Source organism: Melospiza georgiana, chromosome 2 (assembly GCF_028018845.1).
Source record: "Melospiza georgiana isolate bMelGeo1 chromosome 2, bMelGeo1.pri, whole genome shotgun sequence".
NCBI lineage: Eukaryota > Metazoa > Chordata > Aves > Passeriformes > Passerellidae > Melospiza > Melospiza georgiana.
Window position 1 is genome coordinate 4,840,199 of NC_080431.1, and position 20,946 is coordinate 4,861,144.

At 52.4% G+C, this 20,946-nt stretch overlaps 1 protein-coding gene across 1 annotated transcript; it reads left to right on the forward strand.

Annotated features, from left to right (window-relative positions):
- Positions 1 to 20: 20 nt before the first annotated feature.
- Positions 21 to 18,608, forward strand: CD101 (CD101 molecule). Its single transcript, XM_058043745.1, has 9 exons — positions 21 to 72; positions 1,009 to 1,386; positions 3,169 to 3,585; positions 6,431 to 6,808; positions 7,957 to 8,340; positions 10,305 to 10,709; positions 14,983 to 15,384; positions 16,212 to 16,607; positions 18,403 to 18,608. The coding sequence occupies exons 1-9, from the start codon at positions 21 to 23 to the stop codon at positions 18,606 to 18,608; spliced, it is 3,018 nt and encodes a 1,005-aa protein (XP_057899728.1).
- Positions 18,609 to 20,946: the final 2,338 nt, after the last annotated feature.

The window sequence follows — 20,946 nt, forward strand, 5'->3', positions numbered from 1 at the left end:
TCCAAGCAGAGAGGACTCCCATGGGGCTGGCACAGTGCCTGGCAGCTGCCTTCCTCTTCCTCCTTCTCCTGGGTGAGTGCCCTGCCCAGTGGCCGGAGTTTTCTTGGAGTGTTGTGGGGAAAGCAGGGCATGTGGGGGCTCAGCCAGCGCTGCTCTGGCTCAGGTGCCATGGGAAGAGGTGCATCAGCATGTGCTCCTTTTGCACTGTGTTTTCACTCCAAAACGAGAGCCCAAGCCCTGAGAGGGTTTCAGTGAGGGGACATGCACGTCCCCGTTGAGTGGCTGATTGCAGTGTGGAGGGTGTTACCTCGCTCCCTCTCCCATTGGGAGGGAATTTCTGGAGGTTTCCTAGGCAGCCCTGTCACCGGCTCTCTTCCCTAGCCACCACAGTTGTTTTTTAACTCAGGACCATGTCCTGTGGGCATTCTGCTTGGTGTGCATGCTGAGCTCCAGACAGAGCGAATGTCACTGCTGGGAGCTGTATGGAAGGGGAGAGTCTGTGGGTGGCAATCCCCAGACCCTCTGCAAGCAGAAACGGAGGGAGCTCTTGATGCTTCCTTGTGCCCCCTGCCTTCAGAGGAGAGTTCTTTCTGACCCCCTCTCCTGTGCCCTCCTCCATTTCTGTCTATGGAGCATCTCTGCAGCATCCAGCCTGCTGCTGACCCCCACTGTCCCGTGTCCCTCAGCTTCTGTGTTGCCATCTCCTCCTCTGGCAGCGATCAGCTCTGCACCGCTGCTCCCTGTCCCCCACGCTTTGTGAGCCTGGCCCTCTTCATTTTAACACACCACAAGCTTCCTCCAGTGCTCTCAGCCTGGTCGCTGCTTCCCCTGCAATGCTGCCTGAGAGAGGCTCTTCAGGCACAAACGGGCTCGGCAGCCCTCCGGCCACAATGCTCTGGGCTCTGTCGTGTGACCCCCAGTGTGACAGGAGACAAGAAAGTTCAGGGCTCTGTTGTCACAGGGCTTGTTCTTGTAACTGCCCCCTGCAAACACCGTGTGTGCCGGCAGGTCTGACCAGTGCCCAGCGGCTGGTGACAGTCCAGGAGGGCCCTCTCTACCGCACGGAGGGCTCCCACATCACGCTGTGGTGCAAGGTGAGCGGCTACCAGGGCCCGGCGGAGCAGAACTTCCAGTGGTCCATCTACCTGCCCTCGGCCCCCGAGCGGGAGGTGCAGATCGTCAGCACCGTGGACCCCTCGTTCCCCTACGCCATCTACACGCAGCGCGTGCGCGGCCGCGGCATCTTCGTGGAGCGGCTGCAGGGGGACGCCGTGCTGCTGCACATCACCGAGCTGCAGGAGCGCGACGCCGGCCAGTACGAGTGCCACACGCCCAACACCGACGAGAGGTACTTCGGCAGCTACAGCGCCAAGACCAGCCTCACAGGTGGGTCCTGAGTGGGAGCTCTGCTCCCAGTGGGACAGGTCGCTGCTGTCCCCACAGGGACATCTCATCTGTCAGAGGGACACTGGGGAAAGGGGTGGTGAGTGGTCTGAGGTAGGTGTGTCAAGATATCCATCACCTTGCATGTTCTCTGGTTTGAGGAATGTTTGAAGGAGCTGGGGCTGTTTAGCCTGGAGAAGAGAAGGCTTAGAGGTGACCTTATTGCTTTCTACAACTTCCTTCCCCCTAGACAGGTGGGGGTCGGTTCTCTGGGCTTTAGCTGCTCACAGTGAGCCCAAGATACGTTAGAAAGTCTCTTTTCCCAGCCAGGCGGTCAAAGGAGTCAGAACTCTTCAGTTCTTGGTCTCAAGGTTGTTTATTGTTTCTTATCTATAAAATTCTTTCTCCTGGCCTGCCGAGGTCCGCTCAGCAGGACAGCCAGAGGCACTCTGCCTGCCCCGGGGTGGTGTTATCTTTTTATACTAAAAACTACATGTTCAATATTTACAATTACTTTTCAATACCTATCACCTATGTTAGACAGTGAACTTCTACTCTAAACCAATCCAAAAATGCCAAGATGGAGGCCAAGAAAAAGAAGGAGAAAGGCTGGACATGCCCAGATTCCTCCATCTTGCCCCCCTGAACCTCTAAGCCTCCTCTTCTCCCATTCTAAAAACCCCAAAAATTCTATTTTCCACCCTGTGACAAACTAGTTATTATTCTACTTATACTTTCGTGGCTTGCAGATCTTCATATAAGGTTGGTAACTTTTTCCATGGGTCATAATCCAAGTCACTGGTGTCTTGAGTTCTGTGCCAGGCTCTCTGAGCCCCCTGGCAGGGGTCCTGGCAATCCAGGACAGTTGGTCTCTTCCACTGGGCAGCAACTGACAGAACAAGAGGACACAGTCTCAAGCTACGTCAGTGAAGGTATAGATTGGATATTAGGAAGAAATTTTTTCACTGGAAGAATAATAAAGTACTGGAATGCAATAAAGCACTTGGTGCTGTAGTCTAGTTGAGGTGTTAGGGCATAGTTTGGACTCCATCTTAGAGGTCTCTTCCAACCTCATTATTCTGTGATTCTGTGGATATTTCCTCCCAGCCAGAGCGAGGGGAGGAAAAGGAAGCCTCTGCTCTCCCGTGGCGTGACTTCAGCTCCTGACACAGACACAGTGTGTTGCAGCTGAGCACTTAGGAAGGCAGAGGAGTTCCCAGGCTCTGTGGGTGTGGGAATTGACCCAAGTGGGATCCCCACAGATGGAGGGAGGTAGCAGCTCCTGCAGACCATGGAGAGGGAAGGCAGTGGGGTGGAGTGGGGTGGAGGTACAGAGGGAAAGGCCCAGCTGTGAGCCCACTGAGTCTACATGGTGATACGGTGCTTCCACTTGGTGTTCAGCCCTGTTTTCTCTTTTATCTTGGTGCTACACCAGTCTACTGGTGATAGATCTCACCATTTGAGATAGTGAGGGGATGGGCTCTAATCTCCTTGGGATTGCCTAATTAATACTGACTATAGTTTGACTGGCGAGGATACTGTAAAGAGATTCACTGTTTTTCTTGTTTGCTGAGGTTTTAGTCACTTCACACCTCAACCCAAGCTGATGGAAGCCTTGTCAGCCAGCTACAGAAGATTTTTCTCCTGTGCTGTCAGGTCCCTTAGGCCCTGGTTGCAGGTTCTTGGGAGTTGTCCTATGCAGGGACAGGAGCTGGACTCAGTGATTCTTGTGGGTCCCTTTCAACTCAGGATATTCTGTAATTCTGTGTTTCTCCCCATGCTCAGTGATTCCAGACACACTCTCGGCTTCCATGGCACCCCAGGCCCTCAGTCACATGGAAGGGGATGTGGTGGAGCTGACCTGCGAGGTGTCCAAGGCCACTGCCCAGCACACCCATCTCTCCGTTGGCTGGTACCTTCTTCAGGGAGCAGCAGAGCAGCCTGCCAAGGAGATCCTCACCCTCTCCAAGGACTTCATCCTGAAGCCAGGGCCCTCTTATGAGCAGAGGTTCCTGGAGGGGGATGTGCAGCTGAACAAGGTTGGGAACAGCACGTACAAGCTTGTCATCAGGGGAGTGAAGCCATCTGAGCAGGGGCAGCTGTACTGCGAGGCAGCCGAGTGGATTGAGGATCCTGACAAGACATGGAAGGACATCTCCCGCCACCAAACTCAGAGGACTTGGCTGGCAGTGTTGAGCCGGGGTAAGGCCTTTGCAAACTCAAACTCACCTGTTGGCTCCAGCTCCTCTGTGCATTCCAGGCTCTACAGCAGCAGAATTCAGTGCCCCTTCACCTGCCTGTGCCACAGCCGAGGGACACACTGTGGGTCTGGCTGGGCACTGAGGGGCTGAGCTGGGCTGGGCTGAGCTCAGGGCCATGGCAGCCATGGCTCAGGAGCTGCTCAGACACTGTGGGTCTGGCTGGGCACTGAGGGGCTGGGCTGGGCTGGGCTCAGGGCCATGGCAGCCCTGGCTCAGGAGCTGATGGTGCTTTGGCTGCTCGTGCAGACGAATCCCCGATGCCAGCAGCAAGGCCACAGCCTCACAGACCTGTGTGAGGTGTTAGCAGAGGGCACAGCGTGTGCCCACAGCGGCCTGGATGGATCCTTGGCAGTGCTGTGAGGCCACAGCCTCACAGACCTGTGTGAGGTGTTAGCAGAGGGCACAGCGTGTGCCCACAGCGGCCTGGATGGATCCTTGGCAGTGCTAACTCCAGAGTGTGGAAACAGGGTTGTTACTCTGCCTCAAGGCTCTTGTGGCCTTGAAGTCAGCTGCTTGTCACTGTGCCTCAGCACAGGGACCCAGGGATGGGCTGTGTGTGCTGCACAGCTCTTGTTGGGGGTGGTTTCCCTGTCCCTGCTGCCACCAGCTTGTTTCCAGAGCAACTGGGGCTGCTGTTTGTCAGGCCTTTCCTCTGAGCCCCCTGTCTGCCATCCCTCCTGCCACAGCCTCTCTGGCTGTGCTCCTCACCCTGCCCTTCCCACAGATGTGTGTGAGTAGCTGTGCCCAGGGGAAGGGAGGATCTCTCTCTCTCTCACCAGTCAGCTTTAGCTCAAAGCTGCCAAGACAAGGCTGTGGCTAGTGGGTGTCCTTTAACCCAGGGTGCAGTAAAGTGGATCAGTCTCCCGCTGAAGCCCTGCCTGTGGGGGTGCTGTACCCTGTCCCCGCTGCTCAGGGCGGGGGGAGGAGGCCTCAGAGCAGAGCTGGGGCAGCGAGGGGAACTGGTGTCCCGTGGGAGGGCGGTGAGTCAGAGCAGGAAACCAGAGACACAGACGGGTGAGAACTCAGCACTCCGAACGTGGCTCAGGGCAGCAAGGTGCCAGGAGGAGGGGGAGGGAACTGTGCTCTCTGGTCACTTTGTTTCCTGAAACCTGTCTGAGTGGCTAAGCTTTATTCCCCTCACTGTGCACTGTTTGCAGCAAAGGCTTTCCCAGCCTGCAATGGCAGTCAGTGCACTCCTGTGCATCCTGTTGTTGACAGGGGCTTGGCATGACTGGCAGGGTGAGGATTCAGGCATCAGTGCCATGGGATTGTTTAGAAACCCTGTCAGAGTTTGGTATTTGTCCTGTGGTGTTAAAGGTAGAAGGGAGGTGATGGTGGTGAGAGGACATTGTGGTGGCAGCGTTGGTGCTCCTGGTATTGCCATGGTGGGACAGCAGTGGGTGTGCAAGCCCTCCATCAAATTTGCAGGGCTGGTTTTTTTCCTCCAGCACCCAGTGGGGGACCCCAGGGCTGAGCACCCCATCACTCTGAGAGCCATCAGCCACTGTGACCATGGCTAGCTGCTCCAGGGGCTTCTATAAACTCTGCAGCAAATATTTAGGAATGCCAAACATATCTGCAGCAGCTGGGATTCCTGTTCCCAAACTGTTTATGAAACAGTGTTTGAATTCACAGGGTGCTGTGCTTTAGGTAAATTATTTGAGCCCTTCCAGTTGTGGTCTGGGAGCTGCTCTGTTTTCCTTCCAAACTACAGCACGTAACCCTTCCCTTGTTTTCAGACTCAGGGGGCACCACAGTGACCCAGGGACACAGTGGTGTGAGCCAGGGAATGGGGGCTCTGTCCTTCCTCCAGGTTTTTGGCCATCCCAGTGCTTTGTGGGGCCATGGCTCAGGGTTTTGGGGTACACAGTACACAGTGGGTCTCCTGCTTGCAGCCACTGTGCAGCCAGGCTGATGCCAGGAACCAGGGGCCTTGAATGCCCAGTGAGGAAGGTGAATGCTGTCATAGCACCCAGAGATGGGGTCCCTACCTCAGACACAGCTGACTGACTGCCTCAGAGGGTCTGCCAAGGGGAAAATGGCTTTAGGTTTGCCCTGTCACTGCCTTCTTTGCTCAGCACCTCCTGCTAAGTGGTGTGGGGAGCAGGATCCACCTTCTCTTCCTTCCTTCCTGCCTGATGTGACAAGTCTTGACATTTCTGCTTTCTGTAGGAACTTAACCCAAATCCTCTCCAGCTTGGACAGCACCTCTTGCCCACAGCCCACAGCAGCACTGGGGATTTCAGCATGCAGGAAGAGCCACAGTAGATTCAGACAAGCCCCTTCATGCACCTTTTCCTACCACAAGAACATAGTTAAAACCACCACTGTGATAAAAGCCCTTTGTGCCCCTTTCTGGCTTACAGGATAGGTGTTCCATGAGGTAAAACAGCTCCAGGAGGTGAGGCAGAGCAGCACCTGCAAAAGCTGATGCCTCTGAGTTAGGGCAGGGCCCAGTTCCAATGCCTGAGCTGGGCAGGGGGAGGCTGTGGCCCAAGGCTGTCCCAGTGAGTGCTCTGTTGGGTTTATCAGCTCTTACGGGGGGAGCTCAGCTCCCCAGGGCTCTGGCTCTTCCTCCACCTGCAACTGCTGCTGAGTGTTCACAGCTGGCACCTTCTCCCCAGGGTCAAAGTTTTCCATCCTGACCACTTTTCTTATGAAAAAACCCCCACATTTTAACAGAGAATTCCCTCCTGCTGCCCTCTGCACGGCCACTGGTGCTGCCAGGCAGGAGGGCAGCACGGGCAGGGCCACCCACCACCCTCCTTGTTTCTGGCTGCCCACAGGCACAGAGCTCTCCGTGGACCTCACTGCCACGGAACCCTCCCTTTCTGAAGGGGACACCTTGCAGCTCAGCTGTGTGCTGGAAGCCCCAAAGAGCAGCAACTTCAAGGTGCTCTGGCTCCTCAATGACATGGAAGTGGCCAGGGTTGATCCCCACGGGGTGTTGACCTGGCAGGAAGAATACGAGGAGAGAGCCAGGCTGGGGCAGCTGCGAGCAGTCAAGCCCAGCAACACAGTTTATGTTTTCACCATCTCTGAGGTGGGGCTGCAGGACAAGGGCACCTACCAGTGCTCTGTGTCAGAAATGAAGACTCCTGGAGACTTGCAGAGCATCCAGACCGTTGTGTCATCAGGCATCCAAGTGGATGTGAAGCCAGCAGGTTAGTAAATCCTCACAGCTGCTCTGCTGGGTGAAGTCTGCAGGATCCTTGGCTGGGAAATGCTTCAGGTCTGGCCTCATCCTGACAAGGCAGCAAGAGTGCAAATATGCCTGGGTTTTTGATAGATAATGGGAAAAGCATTTGCTTTAGCCCATATTAGCATGGCAGACACAGTAGCTGTCAACAAAGTGTAAATCTTTAGTCCAGTCTCTTCACAGTAAGTTTTGGGGCAAATAGGTAGAATTCTGAGGAGTCTGGGTCCTCCTGTATCTGAAAATTGTGAGCAACATCTGCTGCTACTCCTGAAAATGACAGGAAAACCCAGGAGAACAGGCACATCTGGGGAGGGGGATCATTGTCCTTTCCATCAGGGTACTCTCACTGTTTTGGATGAATGATTTGTGAGAAACCACTCTAAGGAAAGTGTGTAGGAGGCTCTTGGTTTCCTTGTCATAGCTAGATAATGGTTATTCTGATGTAGCAGGGGCTGCCTGCTGGGACTCTGTTTCTTAACTCATTCTTTAGGTATCCATGTCCCAAGAAAGACATAAAACAGAAAGAAAAAAAAGCAAAACAAAACAAAAACAGAAAACAAACAAACAAACAAACACACAAACCCCAAAACCAAAAAGCTGAAACCACAAAGCTTTCTGCAAATTTATATGAAAAGGCTGGTTGAAAATTTCAGGCAATTCCCCAATATCACTGGAGGTGTATCGGGGACAGCTAAAGGTGATACAGAAACTCCATCATCACAAGGCATGAAAAGACTCTTTATTATTAGAAATCTACAGTTCTTATAGAAACAATGGTGGACTTAAGACCTGATTGGCCTTTAGGAATCTTCTCTCACAGAGTTGGTGAACTATGAATGGCACATTCTGGAGAACCATATCTATAAACAACAGTTACAGAAAGAGAGATATTAATTGCTTGAATGATTTCCTCTAAGTTTCTCACCACTTCTTACAGCTTCCCAGGATTTTCCTGGGAGAACCCTGTCTCTCTCTGCTCAGAGGACATGTAATTACTACACCCCAACTCCTTTTCCAAAATCAAGCTTTGCCTGGTCTTTACATGTAACGCTAGAGTATCTCTGGCATTTCCTAAGGAGCGCAGCATCCCAACATGGTCACTGTCCTTTGCAGAGAGCCACCTGCGCCTGTCTGTGTCCACCAGCACCCCACGGGTGACAGCAGGAGACCCCCTCACGCTGCACTGCGAGGTGCAGGGAGCCACGGGCCCCGTGTCCCTGCGCTGGTGGCACCTGTCCCCGCAGCAGCCGGGGCACAGGGAGCTGGTGGCTGCCATGGAGCGGGACGGCACCCTGAGCCTGGGCGGCGCCTACCGGGACAGCGGGGCTCGGGGCAGCCTCAGGCTGCAGAAAGAGAGCTCTGGCACCTTCACCCTGGTGATCCCCAGCACACTGGACGAGGATGATGGCGGGCAGTACCGCTGTGAAGCCACACAGTGGGCCCGAGGTCGCAACTGGACAGGCAAGGGAGAGGCAGCGGTGACCGTCACCTCCATGGGTGAGTTTGGCCATTTCTGGGTTTGAGAAGTGGGTGGATCTTTTTCCCAGCCCAGCAGTTGAATGAGGAGTCAGGATTCTTCTATTCTCATTCTCAAGGTTGTTTATTATTTCTTATCTCTAACATTCGTTCTCCAACCCACTGAGGTCTGTCTGGCAGGTTGGGTTGAAGCACACTGGCTGCCCTCACAGTTGGATGGTGTTCTCATCCAACTCACCTGTAGATTTCTGATGCAAGGCGAGGCGACTTGGTTCTGAGGAGACGGCACGGCAACTTATTGCTCAGGGTCACTCGGGCTAAGAACACATGCAGATACTAGTATGGTGGACGGTTCAAGACTTTTATTGTCTCGTCTCGTCGGATTTTATACTGGGAAAGTTGTTTTTTTACGTCAGGGGGTCTTACTTTACTGTAATTGGTTAGTAAGTAGTAGAAAGTTACTAATGTTAGGGGGGACTACATTCTTGGGTGATCTTTTATCACTAGGAGTTAGGGGGAGAGGAATTCTACTGCTTTCCGTGACATCGCGAGATTTTCCGAGCGCCTGACCCTATCTACTACACTCACCTTCTCATCCAACTCATCTCTGCAGCCACAACAGCCCTGTTCTCCACAATACCAGCAGTTTCACTTCTAACTCTACTAGTTCTCTTCTTCCTAACTATCCTAGAGGAAGCAGTAGTGATAATCCAAGCCTATGTCTTCATGCTCCTACTGAGCTCTACCTACAAGAAAATATCTAACTCTCAAGGGCACACCAAGCACATCTTATCACAGAGTAGACACCAGCCCCTGACCCATCCTAGGAGCAGCTGCTGCTCTCCTAACACCTCAGGACTAACAATATGGTTCCACTACAACTCCCCTCAACTGCTTATTCTATATTCTTTTATACTAAAAGCTACGTGTACATTATTTACAATAACTTCCCAGTACCTATCACCTATGTTAGACAGTGAGTTCCTATCTTAAACCAATCCAAAAGTGCCGCCATCACCCAGATCATGGAGGATAGGAAGAAGAAGGAAGGAGCACAGGGTGCACCCAAATTCCTCCATCTTGGGACCCCAAGTCCCCTTTCTAAAACCCGCAAAAGTCCATTTTTCACCCCATGATAAACTAACTATTATTCTACTTAAACTCTCTGGACTTGTAATTCTTCATATAAAGGTTGGTAATTGTTTTTGCATGGGTCAAGATCAAAGGCACAGGGGTCTTGGGCTCTGTGCCAAGGTCTCTGAGCCCCTTGGGCAGGGGCTCGAGTCCTCCAGGGCAGCCAGAGGAATTTCCTGGGTTCTGACAGGTGGACACATCAGTGGTATGTAGGCCTGCTGTGCTCTGAGCTCTGCTGCTGCAGGGTGACTCAGGGCTGATCACTTGGCCCTGCAGTGCTTCAGTTTTCTCCATTTCTACCACGATGCCAGAGTCCTCCATGGTGTGTTTTGGGAGAGACCAGTGGGAGACAACAGCTAAAATGCTCGGGGATCTGAGGGGGCAGTATCTTGCTCAGCAGGCCTGTCTCCTTAAGCTGGAATACAAAATTTCTGTTCTAGCAGCATAATTACTTGCAGTAATTAAGTTCCACAAAGCTACTTGCTGAGTTGTCTGGCGGAATTGATCAGAGATACACCCCTGGTGCTGGCCTCTGATTGCTTTTCCTGCCCTCTCCTCTGAGTGCAGATCTGCTCATCTCCGTGGTGTGCAGTGACCGTGGCCTTCCTTCTTGGGAAGGGAAGGGAAGGGTGGCGGTGGGGCGGCACAGAGCGGGACTTGTGTCCCCATGCCAAGGGTAGGATTTGTGTCCCTATGCCAAGGGTAGGATTCGTGTCCCCATGCCAAGGGTAGGATTTGTGTCCCCATGCCAAGGGTAGGATTCGTGTCCCCATGCCAAGGGTAGGATTTGTGTCCCCATGCCAAGGGTAGGATTTGTGTCCCCATGCCAAGGGCTCTCTCCTCCCGGGCAGGTCTGGGTCTGCAGGCCACGCTGAGAAGCCGAATGGCCACGGTCCCTTACGGGCAGAGTTTTGAGCTCTTCTGCCAGGTGTCTGCCAGCTACGCCCTGCAGGAGGTGCCGGTGTCTGTGCGGTGGCGTTTCCAGCCCAGCCCGCCCGCGGGTCCCTTGCAGGAGCTGGTCCAGGTCCTTGCCAATGGCACTGTGCTCTGGGGGGCAGCACAGCCACGCTTCCAGGGGAAAGCCCAGCTGGCCAACACTGACAGCTCCTTCAGGCTGCACGTCCACAGCGCCTTGCCTGCCAACGAGGGGATGTACCAGTGTGAGGTGGAGGTCTGGAGGAGGAACGTCCTGCCCCTGGGGCAGCCAGCAGCCAGCACCAGCTCCAATGCCGTGGGAATAAGAGTGGTGCTGCCAGGTAAGAGGAACCTTCAGCAGAGGTCTCTCCTGCAACTTTAAATCCATCAAATGTCACCAGGGGCAACCAGGGCTGCTGATGGCTGGGGTGTCCCCAGGGCTGCAGGAGATGGTGCTGCCTGTTCTGGTGCTTCCTCAGCACCTGACAAAACCTTGGAGGCAAATTTGGTGCTGGGAAATTATTGCTGGTAAGCAGTATCTATTTGTTGGCAGATTACACCAAGCATATAGGGATCAGCCTTGCCACTAGGATTTTAAGCCCGTTTTCTGGAAAGAAGCAGTGCCCCTCCAAGAAGCCCAGCTGAATGTTTGGGGTGCAAGGTACACCCCACGATGTGGGCTTCTGGGAGGCAGTGGAGAGAAACCAGCCCCTGAAGCTGATGCTGGGATATGCCTGCGTTCCCTGATCAGGGTATATTGAAGGTGTGCTGAGAAAGCACCAGGCCTCCCTGCTGGGCTGGGAGCCAGCACTGAGCCTCAGGGAGCCAGGGACTCCGTGGGGAGGCATCTCCTGCCAGGCACAGCTGGGCTGCACAGCCAGGGCCCTGCCCAGGCTTCCCTTTTATGGCCAGCCCTGCAGGCAGGGGCTGCGCTGCCATCCCTCCTGCCAGCGTCCCGCTGGGAGCCTCATCCTCTTATGGAAGAGAGATGCTGCAACCACACAGACCCCAGCCCCCAAGCCAGCCTGATTGCTGCCACCCCAGCAGCACCACGGTGCCAGCGTGCCCTGCTCACAGCTGGGGCTGCGGGGTTTGTCCTGGCCAAAGCCTCCGAGCTCTGCAGGCAGGCGTGAGAACATGGGCTGCTTTGGATTTTTGCCCTCGTGTCTGTTCTGCCAGCAAAGGAGAGTTCTTGCTCTTTTTTTTTTTTTTTTTTTCCCTTGCAGTAATTGTTCCTTCCTCTAAAATCCTTGGATTTTTGGAATCACAACCCAGTGAACTGAAATTATGCATTTTTCATGTATTTTAACTGATGGGTTTGCTGTGGCATAGGCTAATATATTTCCTACCCTGTCTAAGCTCTTTTCTCTGGAGCTCTCTCCTCTTCCACTGTTACTGATTCCTCACCCCTGTGGAGCTGGGATGCTCTGCAGCTACAGCCAGCTGGGGCAGGGTGGCACTGAGGCAAAGGGGTGACAATAATCAGCATCTCTGAGCACCCATCTCTACTGAAAATGGCATTAAGATGAGCAGGTGTAATTGCAGAGCATCTACACAGAGGAGATGGCAGCAGCATGAGACCACAACATTTGGCTCCAAATGTGTTGCAGCTGCTGCTGGAGACTGTGACTCCATAAAAGATGGTGGGAACTGGGAGAGGGTGATGTGCAGTGGGAGTTTCCTGTTGGTTCTAATGCCACCTCTCTTGAAAGGCAGCCCGAGCCAGTGGAGGATATTTGGGAAGGTAGGGAGGTCTAGGGAGGAAGCTGGCTCAGGCAGCAATAGGGTTGAGGGGAAGCTGCAGAAACTGAAGCTGCAAATCATGAAAATCACCAGCCTCATATAAAACCTCATAGCTGGAGCCTGCAGAGATGCTGGAGTTCTTGACTTTTTGCTTCAGCACTTTGTTTACTACTTGATGTCAGTTGGTGCTTTAGGAGTTTACATGTTGCTGTGGTCTACGGACTGTCTTCAGATAGGAGGGACATCCACGAAGGATTGTAGCAGACAGGGAAGGAGGACAGATCTTTTCCATTTCCAGTATCTAAGGTTGGATCTCATAATTGGTGCTCCATGAGCCTCTCAGTGCAGCTGCTTCCCCCACTCTGGAGTGGGCATTTTCATTTTGTGTCCCCCAGGCCAGCAGCCCACATGAGCTGTGTCCCTCTGCCTGCTCCACTGCTCAAGCCAAGAGTCAGCAGGCAAGGTTCACAGGGAAACAGGCAGTGAGGTGCTCAGCTTGGTTAATTAAATTGAAAATGAAAGGGACAACAGCACCATGGATTTATGTGAGAAAGGAAGAGGCAGGCAGATCCTCTGCCCTTTTGGTAAATGATCTTTAGCAGCACAGAGAGAGGAGACCTGGAGTTAAAACAAAAGGACTTTGCAGCAAGTGCTCTGCTTCCTCTTGAGGTGATCTCTGAGAGTGTAACAGCAATTTTCCTCATCAAGATCAAGCACTCAGTGTGTGCCTCCTCTCTGAGATCTAGCAGCTTTTTCTTCTCTGGAGCATTCTGTGCCCCAGTGGGTATCAGGCCAGGTCATACTAGCAGCAAGACCCTGCCTGCCCCCTCATCCCCTGGCACTTCATTGACTTGCTGAGGGGTATCCTTGGTGCTGAGCAGATGAAGTTCAGAACTAGGTGTCTTATTTTTTCCAGTGTGCTCAGTTCACCTGTCACAGAAACCCAGGATGGTGGAGATTGGCAGGAACCTCTGGAGGTGACCTGGTCCAACTCCCTGTGCAAGCAGGGCCACCTAGAGCAGGCTGCCCAGAACCATCTCCAGATGGCTTCTGAGTATCTCCAGTGTCCCCCTCTGAACATTTGAGCTTCCACAGAGCCAGCTCTGGGACGGGTGTGCTTTTAAATACTGAAGTTTAAAACATCAGCTTGCATCTAGTTCCCAGGTGTGCTCAAGTCTCTGTGGTTTTCATGGTGGATCTGATGAGCTTGCACAATGTCTTAACTAGGGTGACTGCTGTCCCCTCTCTTCTGCTTTTTGCCCATACCTGTTTCCTCAGAGCAGCAAATGCACACTGTGAAATGCAGGACAGCACTGTGATCCCTTGGGAACACCCACCTCCCCCTCATCCCAGTGAGTGTTGCTGTGGAAATCCTCATCGCTGAGTTGAGACAATAAGCAGACACTGGGACTTGTGCAAGTGCCTCTGTGGAGCAAACTTTTGGTGAAAATGTGTTTGTCTAGAGAGAAAGGAAGAGTAATGGGGTGCAAAGAGAAAAGGATAAGCAGGGAGGTTTTGTTGGCAGATTTCACAGAGGCAGAGGCTCTACGGGGATGTAAAGAGGTATCAGTTGGGATATTTTGCTTTGACCAGTCTCAAGAGAGGCAGTGAAGGGCTCTGAAGTGGATTGCTTGAGTTTTGAGAAGGAATCCTTGAAGGAAGGGGAAATGTGAGAGCTTTTTCCTGCAGTGCCTCCTTACTCCTCAGCCCCTCTGGAAGAAACCACAGCTCCCTCTTGTCCCAAAGCCCTCTCCACAACCTGCTGCCACCACATCCCTTGGGACTGGGAGGGAGAGTGCCCTGCTGAGCCTGTGGCCAAGGGCGGAGGTCTGAGACATTCTGAGGGACCATCTCAATGAGAACTCTGCTGCCTGTCCCCAAACCAGCACCCAGGGGCTGAGCCTTAAGGGAGCTCCGTTGTCCCCAGCCTCTGTGGCAGAGGGGGTCCTGCTGCTCAGCTCATATGCAAGGAAAGGGCTAAGAATGGAAACTCAGCCTACAGTCCCTTAAAACCCTGATGGTGTCTCCTGCTGAGGAATTTCTCCCTACCTGAGGGTAATACCTGTGTGTATTCCTTCCCCTGACTGCTGAGCATGGAGGGGAGGGTGGAGGGGAAATACAGGTGGCTGGAGGACCTTTAAAGATATGGATTTGCAGCCTTTTCCCTGCTGGAGGAGAGGTTCCAGCAACAGGTGATGTGCTGTGGGAAGAGGTTCCCTCGGAGCAGGAGCAGCACAGACACATCAGGATTTCCCTCTGCCCAGGGCAGAGCTGCAGGCAGCACCCTCCCTCTGCTCTCCTCAGCTGCACAGCACTGAACAGTCTCTGGGTGTGATCACAGAGGGTGTGCAGGACTCTGCTGTGTGGTTTTGGATTGATAACCACAGCAAACACCTGAGATGGCAACTGTTAGTGAAACCCACAGAGGCTCTGTAGTCTCTCTATGATAAAAGACACTTGTTCACAGTCTCCAAAGCCGTGGGCCGCTTTTGTCACGTATGTGTAGCCTGCTGGTGGGAGCAGTGGTAGACAGACACATTTGCTTCAGACAGAGGCTTTGCCTCCCAGCTCCAGCACAATGGCTGCCTCCATCCCCCTTTCCTGCTCCGTGGTCTCCAAGGCACCTCCTCTGCTACTGTCCTGCCCACTAACACCCAGCTGTGATTCCCTGCTATTGTTTGAACAAGGCTGTGTGGATTTGCTCTTTCCCTCCTCCCTCTGCTCCAGCATCCCCTAATGAGCCTTTTTCCTCTGTGTAGCCTCTTCCTTACTCCTCTTCCAGTGTGTTTCTCTCAGCTTTATTCCCCTCCTTGTCAGTATCCCTGTACTGGCAGCTGCATCTGGCATGACTGTTTTGTTTCTCCATTTTAGAGAGCAAGCTTCAGGTTGATATGAAAGACAGCTCTGTGGAAATTGCCAGTGGTAATGCAGCCATTCAGTGCAGGATTGTGTTTGCCCAGGAAAACTCACAGTTTGCTGTTACCTGGTACCTCCTGCCTCCTCTGGCAGACACAAAACCCCTGCAAATCCTCAGGGCCAACCACAGCAGCGTACTGGAGTACGGGTCTGAATTCAGCTCTCCTGCACAACAGTCCCGCTTCCTGAGCCAGAGGGTGTCCAGCAGCCTATTCCAGCTGCAGATCCTGTCTGCAAACCTGGGGGACCAGGGCAGCTACTACTGTGTGGTGGAGGAATGGCTCTGGCTGGTGGATGGCTGGTACAAGCTGGGAGAGGGAACATCGGGAAGGACCACGCTGAAGCTCAAACTCTCAGGTGAGCAGGTGTTATCCCTTGTGTAGGTGCTGCTGGAGAAGGTTGGATCAACTCATGACAGGCCCCTGCCAGGCCTCTCCTAAGCTGGCAGGGCTTAGGAAAAGCAGCACCTCCTGTGTTGGATCAGAGGCTTAGGGATGCAGGAGTTGTCAGTGCCTCTCAAAGGGAAATAGGGAATTAGGAAGATTTACCACATCCTCCCAAGCCAACCGAGCTGCTATTTTTGCTACTGGCAGATGTAGTGGAATGCTTCACAACAAAGTGAATTTTGGCCTTTTTCTTTTCCCTCCAACACCTGGTGCACTTGGGTGGTTGTGCAACGCTGTGAATAGAGAAGCTGCCCTTACCTGGTGCTGCTGAGCATCCTGAAGGAAAACGCGTGGTTTTCCTTACCCTGCAGCAAGCACATTGCTGCTAAGGAACAACACTGGAGGTTCAGCTGCTCTCACCTTAATCACTGCACCTCTGGGGTGCATGGTGGGTCTCCCTGACTCAGTTCTTCCCTCTCTCGGCCTCATTCCAGCTCTAAATAAAGTGCATCAGAGAATTCCAGCTTCCTAAACAGTTTTTGGTCCAAAATATGCCTTTATCACTTATTTGGAGGGGGTAGGAAGCATTACTGCACAGGGGGCAGAGATGATGGGCAGGGTGGGGACACAACAACCCAGGGAGAATGAGTCACAGCAGCAAGGGGCCTGTGGGAGGCCATTCCAATCCCTCACACTTTGCTCCAGAAGGTTCCTGTCAGCCTGTGGGTGCGGGCAGCAGTGTTTTTACAGCCGTACAACACCACAACATCTCTTTCTGCTCTCACTCTCCCCGCACAGAGCGCGAGCTGCAGATGGAGGAAACCAACGGCAGCATCTCCGCGCGGGAGGGCGAGGAGGCCACGCTGCCCTGCCGGCTGCAGGGAGCCCCCCTGCCCCGCTCTCGGCTCTCAGCCACCTGGTTCCAGGTGCGGGGCGGCGGCCGTGACGGTGCCCTGCTGTCCCTGCGGCGCGATGGCACCGTGCAGTACCCTGAGGGGCCCCTGGCAGCCAGGCTGTTCCTGCGCCGCCCCTCGGCCCGCGACTTCAGCCTGACGCTGAGCAGCGTGGAGAGCGGAGATGCTGGGGCGTATTACTGCCAGCTGCAGCAATGGCAGCAGCAGGGCGAGGGCAAGGACTGGGCTGTGCAGGCCTTGGCATGCTCAGGGCACACCCAGCTCATCGCCATCCCGCCAGGTAACGCTGCTGGGTGCCGGGGGCTGGTCACCTCCTCTCCACAGAGCCGTGCTGGGGCCAGGACCTCGATGGTTTGGGGGGAAAATTGTTGGTGTGACTTCTCTGGCAAGTCTGGCTAGGCTGAGGTCTCTCTAAACTTCACTTTGGGGTGAGTGGAGTCGCCTGCTGGGTGCAAAGGTAGTGTCACAGACATGTTTTATGAAAAAGCCTTTCCTTAGGATTTTTCCTCCTGAGAAGCTGGGAGCCCTCAGGAACAAAATGCAAACATTGATTATCTGCTGCTGTGGAATGCAGCAGGTGCATCTGCGATTGGTCTCATGTGGTTGTTTCTAATTAATGGCCAATCACAGTCCAGTTGTCCAGACTGTCTGGGTCATTCACAAGCCTTTGTTACAATTTTCTATTCTAAGCTAGCCTTCTAAAGAAATCCTTTCTTCTATTCTTGTAGTATAGTTTTAATATAAGATATATATCACAAAATAGGATTCTATTCTGGTAGGAATCCAGAATCACTGGATTCTGCATGCAGAAGTTTAAGTAAATAAAAGCAAAGGTTTCAGTCAGGTGCACGAAGCATTTTTAGGAGGGTAATAGGCAGGAGTTGTTGCTGCTTTGAGAAAATAGGAGGCTCAGATGACCCATGTGGAGGAAAAAATATAAACTGTGAGATCAATCATGCTGCACCCAGCTGAGAGGATCCGGCACTTGTACTCGCCTTCAGCTCTGGAGGTGCCATGCCTGAAGCCAGCCTGGGTGCCTGCACGAGTTCTGGCTTCTGCAGCCATTCCCAGAGCTGAGCAGCATGGAAAGAGAGACCCTGCAGAGCCCTCGTCTCTGCCTGCTGCTCCCACAGCCAGGCACAGGCCTGCTCTCATGGCTTTGCACCTACAGCAGAGCTAATCTGGATTTAATTGCACAGAGAGGGACTGACAGCACTTCATCCCCCCTGCTGCTCTGTTGCTGCTGTTATCCATCACAGCTCTCTAGCACGCAGGATTTCTCCTTCATCAGCTCCCTCTAGCTCTTGTTACCCATTACTGGTGGAAAAACCATTGCTAAAATTGCTCAGTAACTGGTAGTAAATTCTCCTCTAATTTTTGAAGAAGTGTTTTTGCCAAGTGGTTTTCACAAAAGGCAAAGTCTTAGCTGGGTGTTTTTTCTTTCTCCCTTTCTTTTTAATTTTTTTTTTTTTTTTTTGGTGGCCATGTGTGTGCATGTGTGTTCCTCCAGTGATGCAGGTATCTTTGAAGTACCCAGCAGCCTCCACCTCAGCTGGGGAGCTGTTCTGCACGAGCTGCCAGGGATGAGGATGGTGCTCACAGCTGCCTGCAGCTCTCTGGGGATGAAATACAATAGCAGATCAGCATAACAAGGGGGGGCAGATGTCTGGGGGGGGACAGGCACCTCCTGATATGGTTTCCTTTGCTTTCCTCTTATCCCATCTTGCTCAGGAGTGCAGCCTCTGACAGATTTCTGCCTCATCCCCATCTCAGTGGTGTCAGGCAGGGCGTGTTGCTTTTCCTCACTGAGCCCAGTCTGGAATGGGTGAGAAGAACTGGGCTGTTTCTGTTGGGATGTTTCAGATGAACAAGCCAGGGCCTTATCTGACCTCCCCAGACAAGAAATTGAGGTAAATTACCTGGTTTCTCTCTCCCTTCTCCCCAGGTAGCCTGTATGAATTCTTAAAAATTGGTAGCTGTTGAAGATTGAAGGAAAAGTGTTAAGAAAATAGCACTTAGGAGTGAGAAACTCAAACCAGCTTGGGGCCTCACTTTTTCTTTCTTTTTTCTTTCAGAGTCAACTGTTTTGTCTAGGATCTGCTCATCCCCACCACTGCTGAACTTCATCTTATACTTACCACTGGTTCTGATCCTTCTGCTGGCCCTTGCTCTCTTCTGCTGGTACTGCAAATTCAGGAAAAGCAAGAAAAGCAACATCACTGGATGGATGATGGAACTGTACGGGAATGAAGAGGCCAAGAAAACTGAGCTGGACAGCTGAGGAAGACTGAGTACTTGCAGTGGGGATTTTTATTGTTTTGTATTGGCTCTTGCAATAAATCCTTGAAATTGTGTGTTTGTTTTTGATATAATGAGGCAGCTTTGGAATTGCTAAGCAAATAGGGTTTACATAACAAGTGTTTCTGTCTTTTAGGTTAGGTACTCACCCACTTCCTGCTCTGTTTGTTGTGGTACATTTGGAGACCCTTGCAATATGCATCTCCCACTGTGGATGGAAGTGGTGTTATTCCTCTGCAGGAACAAAGGGAAAACACAGCTCTTTCTGTGCTGTGACACAAAAGTATCACATTTCTACTAATTTTAGGTGTCATGACAAAGCTATGTGGTATCCAGGCTAAAAACCAGTGGTAGAACTGGAAGTGGAATATTGGTGTCCCATTTCAGTCATCGCCCTTGCCTTTGCCCACTCTTTGCTGGGGAAGCTCTTGGACACCTCTGTTTTCACATCCTGAGAGTGCCCAAAGAGCATCACCTCTCCAAAATGAAATGGGTCTTCATCAAAACCTGTCCCAGGAACATGAGAGACTGAGCAAGGCTGGCTGGGCCTGAAAAAAGTCCAGAGCAGAGGAATCACAGCCATTCGCAAAAAACCAAATCCTGCTGACCCAGTAAAGGACTGACATGGAGTCTTGGATCCCAGAAGGAAGATGTAGACATCAGACCATCTTGGAGAGGAGCCTACAAAGTTCCAGCTCCCTCCTTTGCTTCTGCTGTAGGAGAAGACAGCATCCAGCCCCTGGCAGCTGGGCTGTCTGTGGGTCAGGAAGCTGCACAGCTGGCATCTGGTATTAGCCACATCCAGGTTGTCCCATATAATAAAAAACCATATGTGTGCTTGTGGGGCAGCTCCTCTATACCCTGGAATCCAGGGCTCACTTTTTCAAGGCTGAGGAGCTCTGCTACCTGATAAATAGCTGGTATTGTGCAAAATGGGATGTGGTCCCTGGGAGCTGTAAGGTCAGGTATCAGGGCAACACTCTGAGCACGTTCCTCAGACCAAAGCAGCTTTATAGAAACCACAGCAGGCACTCAAAGACCTGCTTCCTGTGACCACAGAGAGATTTGGAGGCACCACAGCCCCTCTAGGTGACCTGTTCTCTCACTTTCTTTGCAATTAGGAAGGCTGCCTGACTTTATCCTGAAGAACTGGCAGGTGCTTCAGTCCCTTGAAAATGCAGTTTTTGCACACATCTGCTGCTGTTTCCCTGCTCAGCCACCTCTGTCTGTGCGGGCTGCTTCCAGCTTTGTCAGTCTTTCCCTGCAGGATGTTTTCTGGGCCCCGTGCAGCTTTTCCCTTTGCTGGCCTGACCCCAGCTGCCTCTCCCGCAGCGTGAGCGCGCAGAGCTGCGTGTGGGGCTCTCTGCAGAGGTTTCCCCCCTGCCTGGTGGGTTATGTCCCGTTTACACATCCCAGTGGGATGTTTGATTTCCTCTTGGCGTGTGACGGCGCGGCGCTGCTTGCGCTTGGCTCGTGACCATCAGGCCCCTCTCTGCAGGTTTGCTGTCTAGCAGGTTGTGTCTCCACTGTGTGCTCAGGCTGTTGGCTGCTCCAGTCTAACTGCAGCCCCATTTTCATGGGGGTGTTGAGCAGCTTTTGGCACCAGTTTGTGGAAGATGCTGCTGTCTGTCTTAGCCCTGTCTCGGTGAAGCTTTAACTCTTGGGCCGGTTTCCATCTGTTTGACAGAGAAGCAGATGCTCCTGGGATATTAAACTCCTACAGGTTTCATGGAAAGTGGCAAGTGGATGAAGGAAAGGAGGCAGGCCACCAAGGGAAGGCTGCAGTGTTAGCTGCCCACCTGGTGCCTGGTTTGTGTTTAAGGGGATATGGAAAGGAAATGCAGATGTGTAAGGGCAGGGGAAAGGAAGGAAAGAACTGCTTTTCTCTATCAACTGTTAACAATAAATCTATGCACGTAGCTTATCTGCTAATTTTGGGCTGTTTATCCAGGTTTTCATTTGGATTGTTTCCTTAGTTTGCCCAAGAATACCCTGAGAGCCTACAAACCTTGGTGAAGTCAAGAATATGTGATGCCTGCTGCTTATCCCTTCCCACCAGGTTTTCAGTATTATTGCAAAGGAGATAGGTAGGTCTGCTTTGGTTTTGTTCAAAACAAACAGAAAAGTAGTGGGTTGGTTTTTTTCTTGCATTCTTTTTAGTATTTTTAAGTACTTTGCCCCTGTACCTCCCTGGAGATTAAAGTTAAAAAGATGGTACTCAGTTTCCACTTCTTTTTAAATATAATTTTGCCCTACTTGCCTCACTCGGTATCTCACACCTTCTCAGATATTACCACAGCAAACTACTAATAGATGGCTTG